The sequence below is a fragment of the Siphateles boraxobius genome, unplaced genomic scaffold, assembly GCF_051911475.1.
Source record: "Siphateles boraxobius isolate OS27281-9 unplaced genomic scaffold, OSU_SipBor_1 7, whole genome shotgun sequence".
Taxonomy (NCBI): Eukaryota; Metazoa; Chordata; class Actinopteri; order Cypriniformes; family Leuciscidae; genus Siphateles; species Siphateles boraxobius.
Window position 1 is genome coordinate 33802313 of NW_027509197.1, and position 23303 is coordinate 33825615.

At 37.0% G+C, this 23303-nt stretch overlaps 1 protein-coding gene across 1 annotated transcript in view; it reads right to left on the reverse strand.

The window, feature by feature from the left end:
- cerkl (CERK like autophagy regulator) overlaps positions 1-23303 on the reverse strand; it is a 71365-nt gene that overhangs the window by 15208 nt on the left and 32854 nt on the right. Inside the window, exons 5-9 of the mRNA XM_077215971.1 lie at positions 15222-15364; positions 8544-8618; positions 1928-2105; positions 1644-1700; positions 1347-1378 (exon numbers count right to left, since the gene is read on the reverse strand). Of these exons, the coding sequence (XP_077072086.1) occupies positions 1347-1378; positions 1644-1700; positions 1928-2105; positions 8544-8618; positions 15222-15364 (485 nt within the window). The remainder of the gene's footprint in view (positions 1-1346; positions 1379-1643; positions 1701-1927; positions 2106-8543; positions 8619-15221; positions 15365-23303) is intronic.

Genomic DNA, 23303 nt, shown 5'->3' on the forward strand with positions numbered 1-23303 from the left:
TGGTCAGCAGCAGGAAGCATGAAGTGCTCTAAAACTTCCTGGTAGACGGCTGCGTTGACCTTGGACCTCAGAAAACACAGTGGACCAACACCAGCAGATGACATGGCACCCCAAACCATCACTGACTGTGGAAACTTTACACATGACTTCAAGCAACGTGGATTCTGTGCCTCTCCTCTCTTTCCCCAGACTCTGGGTCCTTGATTTCCATAGGAAATGCAAAATTTACTTTCATCAGAGAACATAACTTTGGACCACTCAGCAGCAGTCCAGTCCTTTTTATCTTTAGACGCTTCTGACGATGTGTCTTGTTCAAGAGTGGCTTGACACAAGGAATGTGACCTCTGAAACCCATGTCTTGAATACGTCTGTGGCTGGTGGTTCTTGAAGCACTGACTCCAGCTGCAGTCCACTCTTTGTGAATCTCCCCCACATTTTTAAATGGGTTTTGTTTCACAATCCTCTCCATTGCTTGTACACTTTTTTCTACGACATCCTTTTCTTCCCTTAGCCTCTTTTTTTAATGTGCTTGGACACAGAGCTCTGTGAACAGTCAGCCTCTTTAGCAATGATCTTTTGTCAGTTTTGTCAGTGCCACAGACTGATCGACTCCATGCCACGCCGCATTGCTGCAGTAATTCAGGCAAAAGGAGCCCCAACTAAGTATTGAGTACTGTACATGCTCATACTTTTCATGTTCATACTTTTTAGTTGGCCAACATTTCTAAAAATCCTTTTTGAATGAATGAATATATTATCCAAATTTCACTTTTTGAATGGAATTACTGAAATAAATCAACTTTTTGATGATATTCTAATTATATGACCAGCACCTATATAAATATATATATATATAGGTTTTTTTTTTTTACTTTAAGGTACTTTTTTTTCTTTTTTTTTCAGTTTTGTAGTGTATGGAAGCTTGTTTTTACCACAGGGGAAAAAAACAATTTAAAAGATAATTGCGACTTTTTATCTCACACTTCAGTATTGCAAGATTCAAATTTTCTAATTTAATTTTCCGAATTGCAAGTCGGAATTGTGATTTAAATGTCACAATTACCTTTTTCATTTTTTTTATTTAGTGGCAGAAACAAGCTTCTATAGTATTGTGTTTGAATGTCCAGTCTCCAATAAAAAAAAAAACTAGGCCAATCTGAAAGCAGCCCAATGGAGAATTCAGCCTTTAATTTGGCCGGTAAACACCCCCTTGAGGAACAACCCCTTTGTTTCTCATAGGAAACACTTATGAGAGCTGATTTGCTGCCCAATGAAGCAAATACAGTATACGCAGGCTATAGCGGTGCAGTATCTTCTCAAATTTCTCCTAATTTAGCTGTACTCACAAATGGCTTCTCCATCTCTGTTTCGCTCAGCTCTGTATAAAAGAAAGAGATGTTTCTTTAGTGCACAACCATCAACAGCATTTGAGTAATAATGGAGTTGTATGGGCTCCTCCCAGTGTGGGGCAGCCTGCCTTATTAGCATTAGCTGGGTGACCTTCAGCATTTCCAGCATTTTGATTTCCTTCCAATGGCCAATTAAGCAGGGGGTGGTTTATTTAAAATAACATTCAAATAATTAAGCTGAAATTTGGATGGGGATGAGGGTCGAGAAAACCTTAAAAATGTGCTTTAACACACTTTGTCTGATCCTCGGCTCCTCTGCTGGTTATAAAGGACAGTTCGCAGTCTTCAGGTCTTCACAGGCAACATCGGTCAGTTGGGGAGGGACACGAGGAAAGAGAACAAACACGTTAGATGGAGTGTTATGATAAGGATTTCTAAAAGACAGTGCCCATGTGTGCTGTGCCAGGCTGGTCTGACACTAATCCTAGATTTGATAGAGCACCAGCCAGTTCCTTGGAGCCCACCAGATGAGAGACAGCTACAGCTGACAACACAACTGAGAAAGAGAGACTGCTTACTTGAGGTTTGCCAGTGTTTTAATGAGAGCGAACTCGCGACGCTGGCTGGGTGGCATCCAGCGGTGTCTCTCTGCCAGTGCGAGCGTCCGCCCACCGAAACCAAACATGGCAGAGAAGCCGAACCGAACCAGACGACCCATACAGCTAAAGCTGCACACGTCCACGGGCTGATGATGACCTAGAACAACAACGTAACAATGTCAATATGTAGAGGAACTAGGTACACCATAGAAAGAGTTCAAAACCACTAGGAACAGAAGACACTACAGCCAGTCAAGGGGTGGTAAGACCCATAACAAATGCAGATTATAGCTCTGTTAAAAAGACCAAACTCCAAAGCAGTGTAGCATGCATCCTTCATTAAGAAAGTGATCCCATAAAGCACTGCAACAAGGGCTGTGTCCGAAAGCTAAGGCAGTTGACTTGATGACTTTGCAGACTTTGGCAGCATAACAATTTATTGATCTACAACAAAATAGCTCTCTATTTTGTTGTAGATCAATAAATTGGTGCTTTGGTGAAAACTAAGTGAATATTTAATTATTACAATAGTAATTTCACTCTAGAAAGAAATAAAAAGTGGTAAACGTACATTTAGGCCCAAACTGACCACCAACACCATCTTTCAGGCACCATCTTTATTTTTTAGCTCAACTGTCACAGATTAAACCACATGATTGTGGGATATCAAAGGCAGTGAAAATCGATCAGATGAAGTTATCTTAAACTATTGGATTTGGAAGTGCCTTCCTACCTTGGAATGCGTCCTCCGACACAACCAAAATTGAGGAAAAAATATATGATGGTTGAAAAGAGAGAGACGGCTTTAATTATAAATATATTGTATTCGGTACCAAAAATTTTTGGGGGAAAAAATTGTTCAATCTAATTTGAAATTGTTGATTTTATCTAATGTTTGACTATTTAACCCCAATAAATGCTCTATTGAAATTGTCAGTCGAACGCCCCCTGCAGTTCATGTTAGGAGCGCTAAATTGAAGTTGCTTGTAAATGAAATGGGTCATTTATGAGGTGTCATTTAACAATCTGTCTTAGAAGCCAGCTGCCTATAGGTACAGTTTTTTGTAACAGAGCCATTGAGAGCATGATAATAACAGATACAAACAGTTAAGTAGCCTAACTAAGTTTATATATTGTATGTGAAATTGAATGTGTGTATGTGTGTGTGTGTGTATATATATATATATATATATATACACACACACACTATACACTCACCTAAAGGATTATTAGGAACACCTGTTCAATTTCTCATTAATGCAATTATCTAATAACCAACCAATCACATGGCAGTTGCTTCAATGCATTTAGGGGTGTGGTCCTGGTCAAGACAATCTCCTGAACTCCAAACTGAATGTCAGAATGGGAAAGAAAGGTGATTTAAGCAATTTTGAGCGTGACATGGTTGTTGGTGCCAGACGGGCTGGTCTGAGTATTTCACAATCTGCTCAGTTACTGGGATTTTCACGCACAACCATTTCTAGGGTTTACTAGGAATGGTGTGAAAAGGGAAAAACATCCAGTACGCGGCAGTCCTTTTGGCGAAAATGCCTTGTTGATGCTAGAGGTCAGATGAGAATGGGCCGACTGATTCAAGCTGATAGAAGAGCAACTTTGACTGAAATTACCACTCGTTACAACCGAGGTATGCAGCAAAGCATTTGTGAAGCCACAACACGCACAACCTTGAGGCGGATGGGCTACAACGGCAGAAGACCCCACCGGGTACCACTCATCTCCACTACAAATAGGAAAAAGAGACTACAATTTGCAAGAGCTCACCAAAATTGGACAGTTGAAGACTGGAAAAATGTTGCCTGGTCTGATGAGTCTCGATTTCTGTTAAGACATTCAGATGGTAGAGTCAGAATTTGGCGTAAACAGAATGAGAACATGGATCCATGATGCCTTGTTACCACTGTGCAGGCTGTTGGTCGTGGTGTAATGGTGTGGGGGATGTTTTCTTGGCACAGTTTAGGCCCCTTAGTGCCAATTGGGCATCGTTTAAATGCCACGCCCTACCTGAGGATTGTTTCTGACCATGTCCATCGCTTTATGGCCACCATGTACCCATCCTCTGATGGCTACTAATAATGGTGTTCCTAATAATCCTTTAGGTGAGTGTATATATATATATATATATATATATATATATATATATATATATACACACATACATGCGGGGGGCCGCATTTTTTCAAATACACCGCACGAAGTGATGTAATTACACGACGTGAACATCATCGAAAAGCTGTAAAACAGGAGCTTTATTTTTTTATATTTTATTTATTCATTTTTACAGAAGTTGTAGCATATTCCTTTTGTAAAGCTACAGAACTTGTTTGACTCATCAATGTTTTGTAAGTTTGATGTTTTTATTTAAGTCTGAAATAAAACAAGATGAGAACTGAAATATTCCAGCACTTTCTGTGACTTAGTATGCTTGCGTATCATAGAAAGTAATACGAAATTACTCTTTACATTAAGGTAGTAGCCTAGTGAGAACAGGGTTTTGGGGAATCACTTTTTTTTCTCTTTTTCATCAAACCGCAGTTTTTACAAGTTCCTGCAATTTTTGCAAGTTCCCGCAATTGCATCGCATAAAATTGCATAAATATCCCGCATATTCCATCGCATTTTTTAAGAAAACGGGCCGCATAATCAAGGATTTTTGCCCGCAACAATCACAAAACAACTCTGCGTTTTTCTGGAAGGACTGATAAAAGAATACATTTCTTTCAAAAAATAAATTGTACTGACAAAACTTTTGAACGGCAGTATATAATCAATATCTATTTGCATATATGTGCATGCATGTATATGTGCATATTTAAGTAGATGTAAATGTGCATCATATAATCACCGAATGTAATTCTAGTCCATTAGAAACAATAGAGTCATCTATCAAGTGTCAATGTGACCTCTCTTGAGTTAATTCATTGCATATGTCGGAGTGAGCAGGAATGACTGGATCTGGTGGCCCATTGGTTGAGTCCAGTCTCTATAGCCCGGCACATTCCCGACCTCCTTCTGTCTCCCCATGCATACACTCTCCCTGCTCATGAATTATTCATTGGATCCTTCCAAATCCCGCCAGTTGGCCTTATTCACATGCGTAAATATTGCTTAATTAGAAATGAACAAGCCCTATATTGGCCTTCCTAAATAGGCATTACGCTCTCATTCGTGTCAGGTGTCTTATGTGCCGTTGATGTTTCTCTTTTGCCTTGCAGCAACAAAAGCCAGACACTTTTTGGAGTAAAGAAAGAAAACGTGATGTTTTAAATTCAGTTCGCTTAACAGTAATGTCTTCTAAGGAAAAGCTGTCTTTTGCTGAGCGAGTGCCTACACTTAGCTCAGCCGTTCGTACAGAGAGCCACAATGTTTTGATGGAGCAATTAATCACAACGGTACGAGGATGTTTCTCAACATTCCTGCTGAGAGAGCGAGTGTACCGCAGTGCACAGAAAAGGTGCCAATCTCGACGAACAAAAGAAATTCAACACTCGTTCTTAAAACTCACACCTCCCTTTAATCAAAAGCTATGAGTTACACCGCCATATGGCTCAATTCTAAGGACTTAATGATGAGACGCATTCTCTCACACGTGGAGGTCAGATCGGGGTTAATCATCCGAGTCTGCAGCCAAGCGAGAAAAGAACTGGGCCGGAGAGTTTTAGGCACTCACCAGTTCTGAGGGTGTGTCATCCGATATTGTCACACAATCCAGATTTGTTATTTTAAAGGGATAGTTCACCCAAAAACCCAACATTCATGTTGTTCTAAACCTGTATGACTAACTTTCTTCTGTGAAACACAAAAGAGGAAACTTTTAAGAATGTTTAAACTGTTTTTGTCCATACAATGAAAGTCAATGGGGACAAAACAACATTGGACTTCATTAACTAATTTTGATTGCATGAAAAAAAAAAAAAAAACACTGAGCCCTTCTTCAATTTATTTGTTTTCCACAGAAGAAAGTCATATAGCTTTGAAATTTCAGTATTTTCTTCAGACAGAGCTATCATAAGACTTAAGAATATGGTGCATGAGTCATATGGACGAATTTTATGGTACTTTTTGTCCTGTTTGTGTACATTTTGAAGCCAGATTGTCAATGTATGGAAAATAACTATGTGAAAATCTCTTTTTGTCTTCTACAGAAGTAAATAACACAATACAGCATTCTGGAATGACTTGAATGTTCTTGTTTTTTTTTTTACTTTTCCTTAAAATTTCAGTCTGTTATTCACGCAAGTGGTATTAGAATATAATGGACCAGTTATATGGATTAATCATATCATGTATTTTAATGGTCATTGTATGGAAAAGAACACTATTGGGCAAAGTTACTTTTAAAAGTAATGCATTATCATTTTTGCGTTACTCCCTTAAAAAGTAACTAATTGCATTACTTAGTTACTTTTTAAGAAAAGTAATGCGTTATGTTACTGTTGCATTACGATTTCTCACCTGGGCCGGGATTGTTTTTGTTTTTTTGTTTTGTTCTTTTATTACAAAAAAACTTTTTTGGGGGCAAATGTAAAGGCACTTTCACACCAAAATTGAAATAATAAGGCTGAAGGAAATGCAAATTCACGAGAGTACATTAGAGGGCGCAGCTCAAACAAACTTTTCGGCTGTGCTTCCATTCTGGATTGCAGAAGAATAGAATGCAGGAGAAGAAAGTTCAACACTTATTTCACCAATAAAAACAAATAATCTAAAGTCATTTTTGCTTATGGTTTAACTGAATCATTGAAGGTCAGCAGCAAGTACGTTGGTCAATAAAGTGAGATTAAATGCATACAAAATAATTAATTGTTTTGAAAAAAAAATTGTTTTATTTAACATATGTCATTATTGGAGGTTTGCGCAGTATTCTGATTTAGAATTTCACTGATTTTATTCATTTTGAGGAATACTGTATGGTTTTTTTTTTGTGCAAGTGAGATTAGTAAAGGTATGCTCACATTTAGTCTAGAACTACAATAACCATCATGTTTATACACACAACGGCTCTGCACTTAATCACAATTTTTCTTAACATAGGGACTGGAGAGCTCTCAGTCAATAAATGAGAAAACAAAGTAACTTGCATTACTTATATAAAAAAGTTACTTACTAGTTACTTGAAAAAAGTAATCTGATTACATAACTCAAGTTACTTGTAATGTGTTACCCCCAACACTACAAAATAACTAAAGATTCCATAAGAAGCCCCATTAGTTCTTACACAGAAGTAAAACAAATATGCAGTATTTTGGAATGACATGAGGCTGAGTAAATGATGACAGAATTTTTATTTTTAGGTGGAACTATAAAATTAGATTTTTTGTTTTTTCTTCACTCAAAGCTATAGTATGACTTCATAAGACTTAGAATATAGTGCATGAGCCATTTAGACTACATTTATAGTGCTTTTTATGCTGTTTTTTGTGTATATATATATATATATATATATATATATATATATATATATATTTGAGCCATTGTCAATGGAAAATAACCATGAAGATTCCCTAAAAAAATCCCTAAAAATACTTTTTTTGTCTTCTCCAGAATTAAATAAAAGTGTACAGCATTCTGGAATGACATGAGGGTGAGTAAATAATGACATGATTTTCAATGTCCATGTAATTATTGAATGAACTATTGCTTTAACTATCTATGAAGCCTGTGAATGGAAAAAAAAAATATTACCAAATTAATAATTTTCAGTAATCCACATAGAACAATAAAAAAGTAACAACAAATAACCTAATTATATTGAACTCAACTGAATTCGGTAATTCTTTTGTGCAGTTCTGATTGTGTTCATCCCAATTGTAATTCAGCTATAAAGCAACATTTTTGCCAGTATGTGTTCTTTCTCTTTTTTTGGAGGACGTGAGCTTAGCTTGTGCGTGTAATCCCCTGACAACCCAAATCCGCTTGTCTGTTAAGCTAAGCCCAGGAGAGCTTGCACAGTCGACACAATGGCCCAGACATATTGGTGCTAACTTCAAAAACGCTTCACAGACAGACAGACAGACAGATAGGAACATGCAATCCTAAAGCCAAAGCGAACAACGCCAGCCAGAAGTAACACTTCCAACGACGGCCCACAGCTACGTCAAAGAAGCTCGGCGTACGTGGCGGGACCGTACGGGTGATTGAGGACAGACGTATCTCTACCTCTCCCGGGACTGTCTCTCGTTCCATGGGACCTGTTAACCATGATCTCCAAAGCTGGAGAGGCAGAGCCCGCGTGGGGGGTTTGCCGTCTCTCGGCCCCCATAACAACAGCCTGTGCACTCTAATTAAACAACAGATTACAGAGAACCACCACACGCTCCGCCATTGGGATGTACGAAAAAGAAAGAGAGACTTTCAAAGGGTGGAAAAATTAAACCATTGCCCCTGCACTCATAACTCAGTGGGATTGAAAAGTAAATACGAATCCCATTTACATGTTATTATTATCATGTATATTTGTGCTCCATTTAAGTCCCGTGGTTCCTCAAGGCCTTACTGTTAGCGTACAGGCAGCTTTATGGCTAGAGAATAACTAGAAGCTCATGTTTGAAGGAGAGAAAGAAACTGAGATAAATACCCATGATGATGTGCAAGGTCGCAGTCACAGCGCGTCTTATTCCATGCACAGAGCACGCCACCACGTCAGTAGAACCTATGGAAGGAGAATTACACACATTTTAACACTCTTTAAGCAATGGTTAGCGATCAAGCTCCAATATACACACTAAAATAACCAAAAATGTATTACAACATTGTCTTAATGATCCTAAAAATGTGACATAATATGCGGTATATTCCAAGTCTTAAGCCAGATAACAATGTCATAAATGTTGGTCTGTTTGTCACACAAAGTTATTGCATGGCTTCAGAAGACTTGAAATCAAGAACATGAGACAAATTTCATTGCACAAAGAGTTGTGGGCAATATTAGGGTGAATTTTACAAAAACTGACAAGAAATGGTTATATTTTCCCCCAAAATCAAAAGAAAACTATTTTTATATTATAAACAAATATTATCTTATATACAGCAGTGTTAAAAAGTTATGTCCGGCCTAAGAAAATTGAGACTTTCTCTTCAACCTTTATTCAAATATTAAAAATTGTTGAAGATTTTGTAAACACATTGCGTATATATTGCTTGGTTTATGACAACACAATGAAACATGGCAAATTGTGCGGACATAGTTTTTTGGCTAGGCTATCATACAAAGAAATTATGAGCACATACAAGAACAAGAGAGAACCATTGAAATATTAATAACTGATTATGTCAGTGTATGCTTTGTCCTGTCAGCTTTTTGTTTTTCTATGACTTTTTTGCATAGTAAAATAAAACCTATAGTTGTAGTTTGCCTTTTTGCCAAATAACTTTGTCAAATAAATACCTTAACCAAGTTTAGTCTTTTGTTCTTCTCTCATATTTAAAATATATAAAACATTTCCCTCATTTTGATGGTGTAATCGAACTTTTATGATCAGTAAAAACAAATATCTAACTCCGGACATCACTTTTGGCCAATACTGTATGTCATAAAATGAATACATCATATTATATTATACTGAATGAGGCATTTCTGCATAATTGTCATTAAAATATTTTCAAAATTCACTATATTGTCTTCTGAATCCATGCGATAGCATTGTTTGATTATCAGTGAACAATGAAATATATATTGGTCTGTGAAATATATGTTGGTCTGTTTGTCACACAAAGTTATCATATGGCTTCAGATGACTTGGATTTTTAGAAACATTGTGACAATATAAAGAATATTTTCATGAAAACTATTTAAAAAAAAACATGAGCTTGAGTCATGGTTAGAAATACACTTGCATTAAGAATTATCAGTAACCTATTTTTCAATAGACAGTATACGGATTTGGATTCACATTTTGGGTGAATTGTTCCTTTAAATGGACTCATGCATTTCATAAACAAGCAGCCTTTCTATTTAGATCAATTCTATTCTCTGCACAGGTGATTTTGTGATAAAGCTTTTTCTCGTTAGACACACGCTGATGCTGATGCTATGAGACCATCTGAATGCTGTGGCATATGGTCCCATGATGTTTGCTATAGTGTGTATCTGCACAGACACTGTTTACTCTCAGTGAGTGATGAGATTCCATTAAGAGTGGCTACAGAAACATGAAAAAATGTAGCTTTGCTTTATTATAGTAGACTCTCTCCCCTGCATATCAATGTTCTCAAGCACCTGCTACAGAGGACAGAACGGGAACTTTTCCATTCGATTTCTATTCGACCAATCACGGCTCACTTTAGTCCTCAATAATCTATGCACTTCATATGCACAATTTATCCACACTTTTTCTTTCTTTAGCACGTTAGATCATAGATTTCAGCTTTTTTCTATTAAATGAGTATCTATACTCTAGTAAAACTATGTACTTCAGGAAATTGTAGTCAGACAGTATGCTACTGTTATGACATACTGCAAGAAATTGTCATATTTCCCCCCAAAATCTAAATCAAAAGGAAAAAAATATTATATTATATTATATTATATTATATTATATTATATTATATTATATTATATTATATTATATCATATTATATTATATTATATTATATTATATTATATTATATTAAATAACACAAAGTTATCAAATGGCTTCAGAAGACTTGGAATAAAGCAAATGTTTTGAGTCATGAAAAGAAAAATCTGCATTTCTCATTTTGTGTTCCACGGACAGCATATGGATTTGGAACAACTTGAGGGTGAGTAAAATTTTTGAGTGAACTGTTCATTTAAAGGGATAGTTCACGCAAAATTGAAAATTCTGTCATCATTTGCTTATCCTCGAGTTGTTCCAAATCTGTATGAATTTATTTCTTCTGCTGAACACAAAACAAGATATTTTTTGAAGAATATTGGTAACCAAACAGTTGATGGACCCCATTGACGTCCATAAAAAAAATACTATAGAAGTCAGTAGGGTCCATCAACTGTTTGGTTACCCATATTCTTCAAAATATCTTCTTTTATGTTCAGCAGAAGAAGAAAAAAATCATGCAGGTTTGGAACACCTTGAGTATGTGAGTTGTGATGCAGCATTGATTTAAAAACAGCAGCAGCTTCACCCATCTAATGAGTTAGGTAAAGTTAATCATTGCAGGATGAGGACTTTGTTAAAGGGCATTAATTTAAGTTAATATCACCTTGTGCCAATTAAGGCGGTTTACCTTGCTGGCAGCTTGCAAAGGGAGAACAGGTGTGTGTATTTGTACTGATTACTACCAGAGACAAACAGCAGAGAGTGGCTTGTCCTTGTCGGGTGAGTAGGCATTTCCTTTCATGCAGTTATCTGGCCAGTGTGTTTGCTCAGATCAACAGGGTATGAAAGCAAATGTCTGTAAATGAGAACAGGACGGAGGTGTTGGATGAAATCGTTCCCTCCCTTTCTGATGATGAGACGGCCAGGCCTATACAGTGCTGGACACACACTCACACTCCAAGTGAATTTGGCTGCAAGTAAATGTGCCTCTTCCCACCTACCAGGTCACTCCCTCACACACACATCCATGATGCTTCCTGGCCTCTCTGGGAGTTTCCATATGTTGTGATGATTTCAACACAAAAGCCAGGCTCTGAGCCTCAGCTCAGTAAAGGTAACAGCGTCTGACGGACTGAGTTCCAAAAACCAGAGAGCTGCCTTACTGTAGCTATTAGGGATAGCCATTTTAGTCCTTTTGTTTACTTAAGTAATCAAATTATTATATACTTTATTAATCATAAACATATATACATTTACTAAATTTAAATGATTTAAATGATTTGTTTTATTGTACTGAATTTACTCGGTAAATGTTTTTTTTTGGTGCTTGGGTATAACTCAAATAAAATTAAAGAGCACATGGCTAATAAAATTGCAAAACACATAAAATAATAATTTAATAAAAATGAAATAGAATTTTAAATATATTTGAATACAATTTCTGGGACATTTCTCTCACTCTGTTCGCCTTTTTTCCAGTTCATCGCAATGCATTATGGGTTTGCCCTCTCAGCAAAGTATTTATGTGATGATCCTTTAGAATTTGGCCAAAAGATCTTACAGTACCTGTCCTTTTGAAACAGCCTTCTCATCAGGAGTGTGCATTTGATGCCTTAAAATACTGTCTACGTAGGCAGCTCGCTAGGTTTTGGAACAGAGCCGACTCACTCCCTGTCATAAACGGCAAGCTGTGGCTTTGCTGTGATATAGCAAAGTGAGTCCTACAGGGATACATTCTGGTGCAAGGCTTGTGAGAAATAGTAATATAAGGAGTGCTTGGTCTACCGCCAATTAAAAGAAATATAATGAATGCGGTTACTTAGTCTCAGTGAGTGTGATATTAAAATCTCATTATCTGAATGCTAAAATTACCATTTATTGCACAGATCTGGTAAAGCCCACTTGAGGTTCGCCGAAGTGTTTTCGTTCAACGTTGTACGTACGTCAGACAATGGCTTTTTTTTTGGTGTTTGACATTGATCGTTTTGTTCTTTTCTTGTTCGGTGGTGTCTGCAGTGCCGCTGCCGTGCGGTAACTCTATATTTCAAGCGTGCATCTGCCTCTCCCACAAGGCTCAGAGCAACAGCCTGTGCCAACATCATCGGGAGTTCCATATATTACCCGTCTCCATTCCAGAACCTGGTGACGAATGGTGCTAGCGCCCAGATATTAGAGTAGGGGGGCGAATAGGAAGGAAAGGGGCTTTGAAAGAGAGAGCGAGAGAGAAAAAAATTGTCCTTGGAAGTGCGAGCACTTCTGCAGAACAATTAACTTAATTAAGCAGACAGCATGAATATTCATAAGGCAGTTAATGTCTCCCTCATCCAGGCAGATGAATGTGATGCAATGACTCGCTAGTCAAGCATGTCTAAGAGTCTCGTGGAAACTGCACCAACATTTTGGTTCTTTGCCTGGAATATCAAAGAAATTAACAGTCCCCCTGAAACCCTTAAAAGCAGGCAAATTAATTAGAAGCCTGCAATTTATATGCCATACGTACCGATGAGTATATACTATGGTGCATAGAGAAAGCCTTTAATTGGGCAGGGCTCTCATTTCTCAATGTTTATCCTGCATCATGTAAATAAGGTATTTGAAACACTCTATGTAATTAGTTTTATCTTCCGAAAAACTTGAATGTTTGTTCAACTTGACTGTACTATGAATATTGACAGAAAGGAGCATAAAAAAATAACAAATGAAAGCGTTAAAGAAACTAGTCTGTTTTCCAGCTAAGATAATTAGATGTCAATGTAGCTGCTATGCGAGGGCATTTCATGTATATTTTATTGGTAATTACTTGCAGTAAATCACTGTAGTACATGGGTGTTTTGCATAGCTGTAACAAAGAGAGTGATTCGACTCCATTTCCTCCGTCCCTAAGGATTGACCTGGGTCTGATGTCACACCAAATGACACATCCAAACCTGTGCAGGGAAACGACAAAGGCGGGGGTCGTTTTTTCCCCTTTGCATTTGTGACAGGAAACTGTTTACAAATTCTCCCGTGGGATTCGGTACTAATGAAGAGAAACCATGACCCCGGTACGGTCAGTTTGCAGCGGGTGCGGAGTTGGAGGGCTTCCATTGCTCCTAACAACAGCACTCCATTTTGCTGTGCCTGAAATGACAAGTGAAGGTCAATCTCTTGGACGGAAAAGTAGGGGCCGCTATCGTACCAATCTATTCTGCTCTCCCCTCCTCTTCCCACCCCGGTTTGGCAGCTCTTTAGGGCTGGTTTGTGCCACAATCCCGCAAAAATAGAGGTAAATATCTGAGCTTAGTCAGTCCTGGACAATACGCAAGGCTCAGGGCCGCTGATCCAGGGCCAGTGGAGCCCGTTTCAAAGGCAAATCGAGGATGCTCCATTTCAGACACTCTTGAAGGCAATTAACTCAGTGTGCGAGTGGGCCATTCAGAGGCCTGACTGTGATTAAATCAATTTGATAATGATACACTCGCTTGCTGCTGTTATGAGCTGCCTGTTTGTTTTCGCTAGAGGAGTTTCAAAACACAATCAAACTAAATCATTCTGACAGCACAGAAACTAGAGACCGAAATTACTACAGGGTTTGATTTTTAATTGGCAGCACGCCTCTGATTGTTTTAGTGCAGGAATGAAGCATAAAAAGTTGCATGGTTAACCCACAAGACTATTACTAAATTATCATATTTTATTACTAGACACATTTTGACATGCCGAGATTATCAATTATATAATATAATTTTTATTTCAGTTTTTTCTCTTACCTCATGGAGTCAAAATGGTATTGTGACGCGTGTGTGTGTGTGCTTTCAAAGTAATAATATAAATATGCAAATAATATAAAATGTGTAATTAAAGTAAATATATATATATATATATATATATATATATATATACAGTAAGACTAGAAACTATTTCTATATACTAATAATAATAATAATAATAATAATTATTATTATTGTTACATTAAAATAGTGTATATATATATATATAATTCCCTGTTTTTTTATATAATAATTTGATAGATTAAGTAAAAGTGGTTTTGAACTAATATAGTATTATCAAATTAATATATAATATAATCTGTAATTAAATTAATAATAATAATTACAATAATATATATAATATTTTTTTATATTTCAATTGCAGATTATATTATATAATAATTATTATTATTATATATTAATTAGATGTATGCATTTATATGCATAGATCAACATATATCCTACTTTTTCCGGATGTTGTCATCACAAATATAACTCTTCAGCCCCTCCCTTCAAACCACTTGGCTCCATTCTAGTATGTAACACCCACTTTCCACAAAATAATACATTTATTTCCATACATATATAGCTTGGAAGCAATTTCATTTGCATAATCTGATGTACTTCTGTGTGAAACAAGGTAATTTAATTTATTGTTTTGTGGAAAGTGGGTGTCGCATACTAGAATGGACCCAGGGGGTTTGAGGGCAGGGGTTAAAGAGTTATATTTGTAACATCGCCCGGAATAAGCCGGAATTTTGTTGATATAAGTTAACAACAATGTGCACGGGATGAATTGTGCACAGTAAGACCAGAAACATGTATAATAGTAAATTAGGTCAAGTAAATTGGGTCAATTTTGAATTCATGTTGACTAAGCGAGGACTGAACACTCATTCGCATTCACTCTCCTGAGAGGAGCTGGACATTTTGGGCTATACTGGGGACAGCTGCATGAGAAAGAGATACACCACCCCTGATCCTCACCTGCTGGTATTATGCCGAGAGGAAGTGCTGCTTGGACAGGCGTGAAGATGGAATCTGTGTCCCTCCCAGCGTCCATCTGGGCTCGGAGAAGCAACCCGTGGGCCACCTCAGCCACAGAGCCATCTCCCCCAACACATACCACACTAGAAAGAAAGCAAACGGATGGGCGGTGAGTCATGTGACCCAAAGTCATGGCCAAGGGCTGGCTAACACACATGTAACGATTAGGCTGTTGTTCACTCATGTGGATAAATGTAAATCCATATGGAAGAGTATTTGATTAAATATACAGATTACACATGGCATAAAATGGCATCGTTATTCCTTAAATATGATTAAAAATTCCTACTAAGTCTTTATTAGAGGAGTCCATTTCAATTAATGGAGATCATAATTCCCATTACGTCGTATTGAACGATAGATTAAACAATGGAAGTGTCGAGAGAGAGGCATGTATTCTAATTGGGAAATGTCCTTTTTTTTCTAAGAATAGCGGAAAATCTGTCAGATCGCAGCAGCAAAATAAATCATTAAAAATGTCTGAGCCCACTAATCTTCTTTAAGCACATTACTAATAAATGAACACAGCCTAGTAAAGCTGATTACATTTAATTCAGAAATGCCCTTTAGCAATACTGTACAATCTCACAAATAGATTTGTTTAGCAGACACGGCCAACACTAATAGGCAAGTAGTCATGCCACTCACAAAATGAGTTCCGTGACCTTGCAGTCGCAGGTGTTTGGGATAAATCTGCCTACAATGTTTTGATCCGCCATATATGTTAAGCCTCGAAGGACGCTGCGAATCTACCAAATCAGGAGAGTAAATATTAAGCGATACATCAAAGCTCACCTATTCACCTGGGTTATTTTATGAAGGAGTGGGTGGGACTAACCGTGTTTTACCATTTTATGCTTTTCACAGGTGTCAGAGACTGTGCCTTATCTTCATCTGTAGAGGTTAAAGCTTCAACGGAGAGGCCTCACCAAACACACAGTGTGCAGAGACAATGCAGAGCTTTATGGGAATGACGGATGGGGTCGAGATGAACAAGCACCATTCCACATTAACCAAGGTTCAGTGCTGAAGTTAACATGTTGCGTGTAGGGCAGTCAACTGATTAAAAATGCTAACCAGATTAATAACATGATATGCCGATTTGTTTGACGATTAATTAAATAAAAATTAATGGCATATCAATATTTAAAGGAAGCCCCCAAATGAAGATAATTCAAATACATTTTTGCATAAATTACAAAAATTGGCTTTAGATGGTATCCATATCATTGAACAGAAGCTCATGTTTACTAATGTCAACTTTTATCTGTTCAAGGCAGACTTTGCATTGAGTCTGACATTTCTTTTAATTATTTGACTACAGATATGTCTTTGACGTTTAGTTTTGTCACATGCTAGTTACTATTGCTGGTTAACTATTTACTAAGTTGTTTAGATTTGCATTTTTGACTTGGAAAAAAGTGAAAGTGAAAAATTCGGTTACCCTTTATTTTAAGGTGTCATTTTTACAATGTAATTATACATTTAAGTACTGAGTAATATTAAGCAACTACATGTACTTACTATACATGGGTCAGGGTAGGATTAGGATTAGGTTGAGGGTTAGTTGCATGTAATTATGCATAATTTAATGTTATTACTATGGTATGTACATATAATGTAACAAGGACACTGTAAAATAAAGTGTTACCAAAAATTCTTATGCAATTCTTTATGCTATGAGCTTACAGGTCAGAGGGCTTGATTAATTAAATGTGAAATAAATGCGTTATTAAATGTGGTGTTTTTTGCATTTTGACAATAGCACTAAATTTAAGTTGAGTAATGTAAATGGTTTTTTTTTTAAGTAACAAAATTAAGTACATTTTCCTATTCTCCATGTTGGTAAAATAACGCTGCGTTCCTCCGGAAGAGGGATGTTTGTGCTGGGAATGACGTCACACCCGAGTTGAGTGCACACACGGGTTGGGAAACTAAGATGGACGCATAACCTATGTTGTTCTGCTCTTTCGAAATACAAACACAAAAAAAGTTATATTTTGCACAGGAAAAAAACGAAGTATCATGTCCGCACTATAACAAGTATCACTGTTTCACTGTTGGTGATGCGCTGAGCAGCCATATTGAATTGTGGAGTCTGAGTTGTTGTGCTTCTACCAAGTTTCCCAGTTGCAATTTTAACTTGAGGAGGCGTTCCACTTAAAAGTTCCTTCTGGGAACTAGCAGTTATCCACTTTTGCGGACAAATGGAACGCACCATAAATAACTATTGTAGGAGTTATTGTATTACAAGCATGATGGGTATCACAGTTTTAGAGGTATTACAGAGCCCACAAATGCTCAATTTATGGTTAAAAAATAAACTTTTTGTCAAAAATGTGACATTAGGGTGTGTGAGATATTATTGGTTCAGATAACATATTTCTAATTTTTGTTGATTAAACCACCTCTATTGTATTAACAATTTTTTTTAATTTCAATTAAGGCAACCAGGAAACTTACTTTTTTAAGTTAAACCAACAATATTTTTTTACAGTGTATATCAGGTAATCAAACCATATTGGAGGAAAAGTAGCCTTTCCTATGCAAAAATTCCTGCAATCCAAGAATAGCTCTTCAACTCTGAATGAGGGAGAGACTCTGTGAGCTGACGGTGAGAGAAAGTAACGCACTACTTCCATAAATGTAATGTTCCCCAATGTGTCACGTCAGTCTCATAGTGTGGCACTTGTCTCACTTCCCATCTATCAGGAGTCAATGTGGTGGCAGTAAAAATTGTACAAATAAGGTCTTTCCATTCAGGGTACTGATAATTAACATAAATGTGTGAGGAGAATAATTGCATCCATCGCTGAAGTGTGCCATCACTTTAACGTCTATTGTGTGTGGCTTCATGTGAGACGTAACTGAAATAGCACCGTTCCATTTAAACTGGGAAGCATCAGTTGCTGAAGTAATTAATGAGTGATGACCTATTAATGAAAAAAACGTGTGATTAGTATTACATTTGCAGAATTAATTCTTCAGAAGTTAATTAATCGAGTTCAGAGGAATGAGGACAGGGGACTGATGTTAGAGTGCTATAACATGTTTCCTCGACAGGAAATAAGAAAAAAAAGAATGTGGAATTATGCAAGTCTCTTTTCTTTTGCTTTCGCTGAGGTGTTAAAGATGGTGGTTTTCTTTATTTTCTAATAAAACACCCTATGTTGTTCGGCATTGCTAGCATTATCATCACCACATTATAAAATACATTTACAATGTATTGTACACATTTACAAAGTGTGTGGGTCTTTAAAAAAAATAAGTTTTCATCCATACAATGACTTTTGTACCATCTTTTTTTGGTCCATACATTAACAACTTTTTTGTGTTCTAGGAGAACGAAAGTCATAATGGTTTGGAGCAACATGACAGTGAGTAAATGACAATTTTCATTTTGAATTATCCCTGTGAAGGATAGTTGTGCGATGATGACTATTGTGCGATTGAAACATACCCCATGAGGCTGTAACAATAGTAAATTCCCTACTTGAAGATTATCCTGTTTAGCAAACAACAGAAAGAGGGATCTTTTTTTTTCTCCGCCGGGTTAAGTAGCTTAGATATCCTCAGTGATTTATCATGCCGACAGAAAATTATATTTCAACAAAATCATCAGAGCATCATTTCAATAATCCTCGAAAAAGAATAAGCTTTGTGAAATTGGAATACACAGACAGACCATGACTGATGCCGAAATTCCACACCGATATTATCCTCAGCGTTAAGTCTTGAGTCTTACTGCTGCGCTGTACAAGAGCAAGACAGATCTATTATCTATAATTAAATCTATTACCATAAGTGCAAAGATATGATGTATGATGCCACAGGGTCTTTCATACCAGTGTTGAGGAGTAACTAAAGCAATAATGCTACTAACTTAAAGGTGATGTAAGCAATTACACACTTCATAGTTTTATAGTGTATATTTGATAATATTACATTATAATATTGATGTCAACACACTTTGATAACCTCATTGTTCTGTGGTTAAATATTGCTTTTTTTAGAACAATTATGTAATCTGATTTATCTAAATTATACACTACCATGCAAAAGTTTGGGGTCAGTAATAAATTCATTCTTTTATTCAACAAGGATGCATTAAATTAATCAAAAGTGACTGTAAAGACATTTATACGTAATGATGCTGAAAATTGTACTTATTTAAATAAATGACATTTTAAAATATATTAAATTTGAAAACAGTTATTTTAGGTTGTAACAATATTTCACAATATAACTTTTTTATTATTAAATAAGTGCAGCTTTAGTTAGGATAAGAGACTCATTTCAAAGGCAGTTAATATGTTGTACTGACCCCAAAATGTAAAATTAAAAAATACTATAAATATCCATGTGGTAATACTTATTTGTTTGACAAGGTGTCTTCACACCATGTCCTAATTACCGCAACCATTCTGAACTGTGATAAGCGTTCACGTGCTTGCAGAACTTGGAATTCCAAACTTGTAATTTTCTGAGAGCTACAACTTGTACCACATGGTCGATGTATCACCTGACCACTACAGATTTTGGGTGTGTTCTCACTTATAGTTCGGTTCTCTTTGTTCTCTTGGCCCGCACTAATAAATTAAAATGATGCATTTATTCCAGTTTCGCTTAGCATGCTGTGCAAAATGCGCTCACTGTATGTGCGTGTAAATGATGGAGCTGAGAAGAGCTTAAAAAATGTGTAAAGTAGTCAAAACAGCAGTAGGAATCCCTCCATCACGCACACAAACGAAGATCTGCTGTGAGGAGACACGGTTCTGATGCCTGTACCGAACTGTGATGCGCAACATAACGACTATGACGAGAAAAAACAGTTATGCTTGACCATTCTGTCCTTTTTAGGGTCACATTTTGTGACATCAGGGCCTGTTTTTGGTTTGTTTACATGTCTTTGGTCCATGTAGCGTTCATTTTACGTCCTTAGAGACGTTTGGAGTGTTTTTGGGTGTGTTTTGTGTTTCTCTTTTCGGTTCCTTTTGTCTCTCTTACTTTTTACTTTAACAGGCCGTCGCTGATTGGCTGTTTTGCCTGTCAGTCATGCGTAATGAGTTGAGTGCGTGTGCCCTGTGAGGCGGGATCCTCATCACCCTGATGCTTGACACCTGGGGAAGCGCTGCTTAAGGGACATGATACTGCCAGCGCGGGAGAGAGACTTTCTGGGTTGTTTTTGCCTTGTGATGTGTTTTGTTTCTCTTTGCTTGATTTAGTTTTAAGTGTTTTGTCTGTCATGTTAATCTTGCCCTTTGTTTTGATTGCCCCAAAAACTTCTTATTTGTGAGCTCTGAAAGTTTTAAACAGCTCTTCAAGGTTAAGCGGGAAGGAGGAGAGGGGATGGGTAAGGTTTAGTTTGATTTTTGTCTATACATAGGTTAGGGATTTGTGACACTCTCTGTATTTTTGTTTTTGACATCACATACATTGAAGACTTTTTCTTTGATCTTTCTTTTTAGTTCAGGCTTAGATTAAAATGGTTTAGTTAGTTCCTTTTTGATTGTTATTTTTTTTTTTTTTTGGCACAATCCAGTTTTCCCCTTTGTTCTTTCCGTTTTGCTTTGTTCATATGACGTTACCTTTATTTAATTAATTTCATTTGACTTTTTGTCTCGTCTCTCGTTGTTCTCATTTCATTCAGTGCTCATTGGTGACCGGTGTCCGGACTGGCTTATTGTTCCCCTTCTAAATTCCAAGATGGTTAAGAGCCAAAGGGTCGCACCGCACCAGAGTTCGTTTGAAATAATCTTTTCAGGGGTCTCGTCCTCTGGTTTGATGCCCACGTGTGTTCAGAAGACAGCGTTCACACTTAATCAAATGAACCGCACCAACAGCGCAATCGCACAGAGTTTGTTTTAATCGATCCAAACCTGCCAAGTGTGAAAAGGTGTGTTCAAGCGGCGCTGTGCCGACCGGTCAGTGTATGGCTTCAAAGTAACGCAAGAGCCACTCCAGCTCTGTATGGCTCCATTGCTCCATGTTTTTTCATTGCTCTCAGTTATAAATAATGTAAAGCAGTCCTGCACTCATCTCTATCATCAGTGCATATATTGTGATACTGCCCAGCCCTAGGCCTCACAGTAGACTTTCACACTTTGAAACCGTCCTATCAGACCCAGTGATCCCGAACCCTGTGGTTTTAAGTCAATAAAGATTTTAAGTTCCACTATGACCTTTTACAGTGTCTGATCTCTTTATTTCTAGATTCACAAGAACCCGGCCACCAAGCCCTCTCATCACCTTCATACACCACAGATTAATCACCATTCAACATGAGTGTGTTCTTCGCTCGGTGCTTGCCCTTGTCCTTTTGTCACTGCCGTGAACCTGCACGCTGTGTTTTTAATCAAAGACCACTGTGCCAGACCCAGCACGTCCCCTCCCACCGAGCCCAGAGGATGCAGCGGAACAGTAGGGCGGCAGTAACGGATGAGCGTTAAGCCGGGGCCGGAGATATTTAAGAGGAGCTAATTGTGAGAAGTACTGGAGCACGTGGAGAGAGACCGTACAATTTGGTGTGAGCGATGCCCCGCACCCGCGGTCGGCTGGATGGCGGTGCTTCATCACTGCTTCCAGAACAGGTAATTAAGGAGCCACCTGCCGAGCTGCACCAGAGAGACCTGCTCTACCGGAGAGCTCCGCACTGGGCCCCGCGGCACGCACCTCCAATCAAAGTATATCACTCAGTTTGTAAAAGTCCACCTCTGCCTTTCTCTCTCTCTCTCTTTCTGTATCCCTCTGTCCCAAACACTACTTTATTTATTATGGCTAAATATAATCTCAAGAGAGGCATGAGGATGTGAAGGAGAGGCAGGATTACTCTGTCATCTGGCTTTGAATTGCATGCCATCTTCACTCGTGTCATAAAGCTAGTTCACCCTTCAAATGATAGCTGTCATCTTTGTTGTTCGATGACTTGCTTTCTTATTTAGGAGAATGTCAGGACGGCTCTATTCCATACAAAGAATATTGTGAATCTATTATTCATCGAAATATCGCTTAACAGACATGGTTCACTTTCATTGTTTGTAAAAGAGCAGCATGAATGTTCTACTATAAATGATTCATTTTCTTTCCCACACAATGATCAAAAGTCAGGCTTCACAAGACACAAAGTTGATGAAAGAAGTTTCATTTTTTGGTATTTTTTAATTAGTGTGGATTACATTAGATTATCTTTTAGTTCAGCACATTTAGCATTTCTTCAGTTAGTCAAGATTTTATATTCTCAAGATATTATAGTCTCATTAATACTATAATATTATAGTTATTATTAATAGTTATCAATGTATAAAGGGGAAACATTGCTCAATTATATATCTATATATTATATAGATATATTATATAATTATATAGATATATTTCAAAAGTGATTGTTTTTAATGTAGTTTTATTTATTAATTTATTTCAATTTAAGTTATTAGTACATCAAGTAAATTAAATTGAAATTGAAATTTAAACTAAACGAAAATGAGCAATGTTTCCTTGGCAACATGCTGAAATATTTTTTTTAAAAGTCAAATCAGGTTTTTTTGATTGGTTTAGTTCTGTTAATGTTTAATGTATTTCAAATAGCATATATTAATTACAATAACCATAAGACAGAAAATTCCTTGCTTTACTGTAATATAATGAAATTAGAAGCAAACATTAAAGCCCTCTCTCTCTCTCTCTCTCTCTCTCTCTCTCTCTCTCTCTCTCTCTCTCTCTCTCTCTCTCTCTCTCTCTCTATATATATATATATATATATATATATATATATACATATATATATATATATATATATATATATATATATATATATATATATATGCTTTAGTTTAGTTTTTTATTTATATATATCAAAATAAATGATAAATTAAATATCATGTACACACGCGCACTGTCATTTTGCAATTAAAGGTGCAGTAAGTGATTTCTGAGAAACGCTGTTGATATTTGAAATCACCAAAACAAACATGCCCCTACCCAAAAGGATCACATCCCCTATCTTGATAGATCCGCCCCCCAATT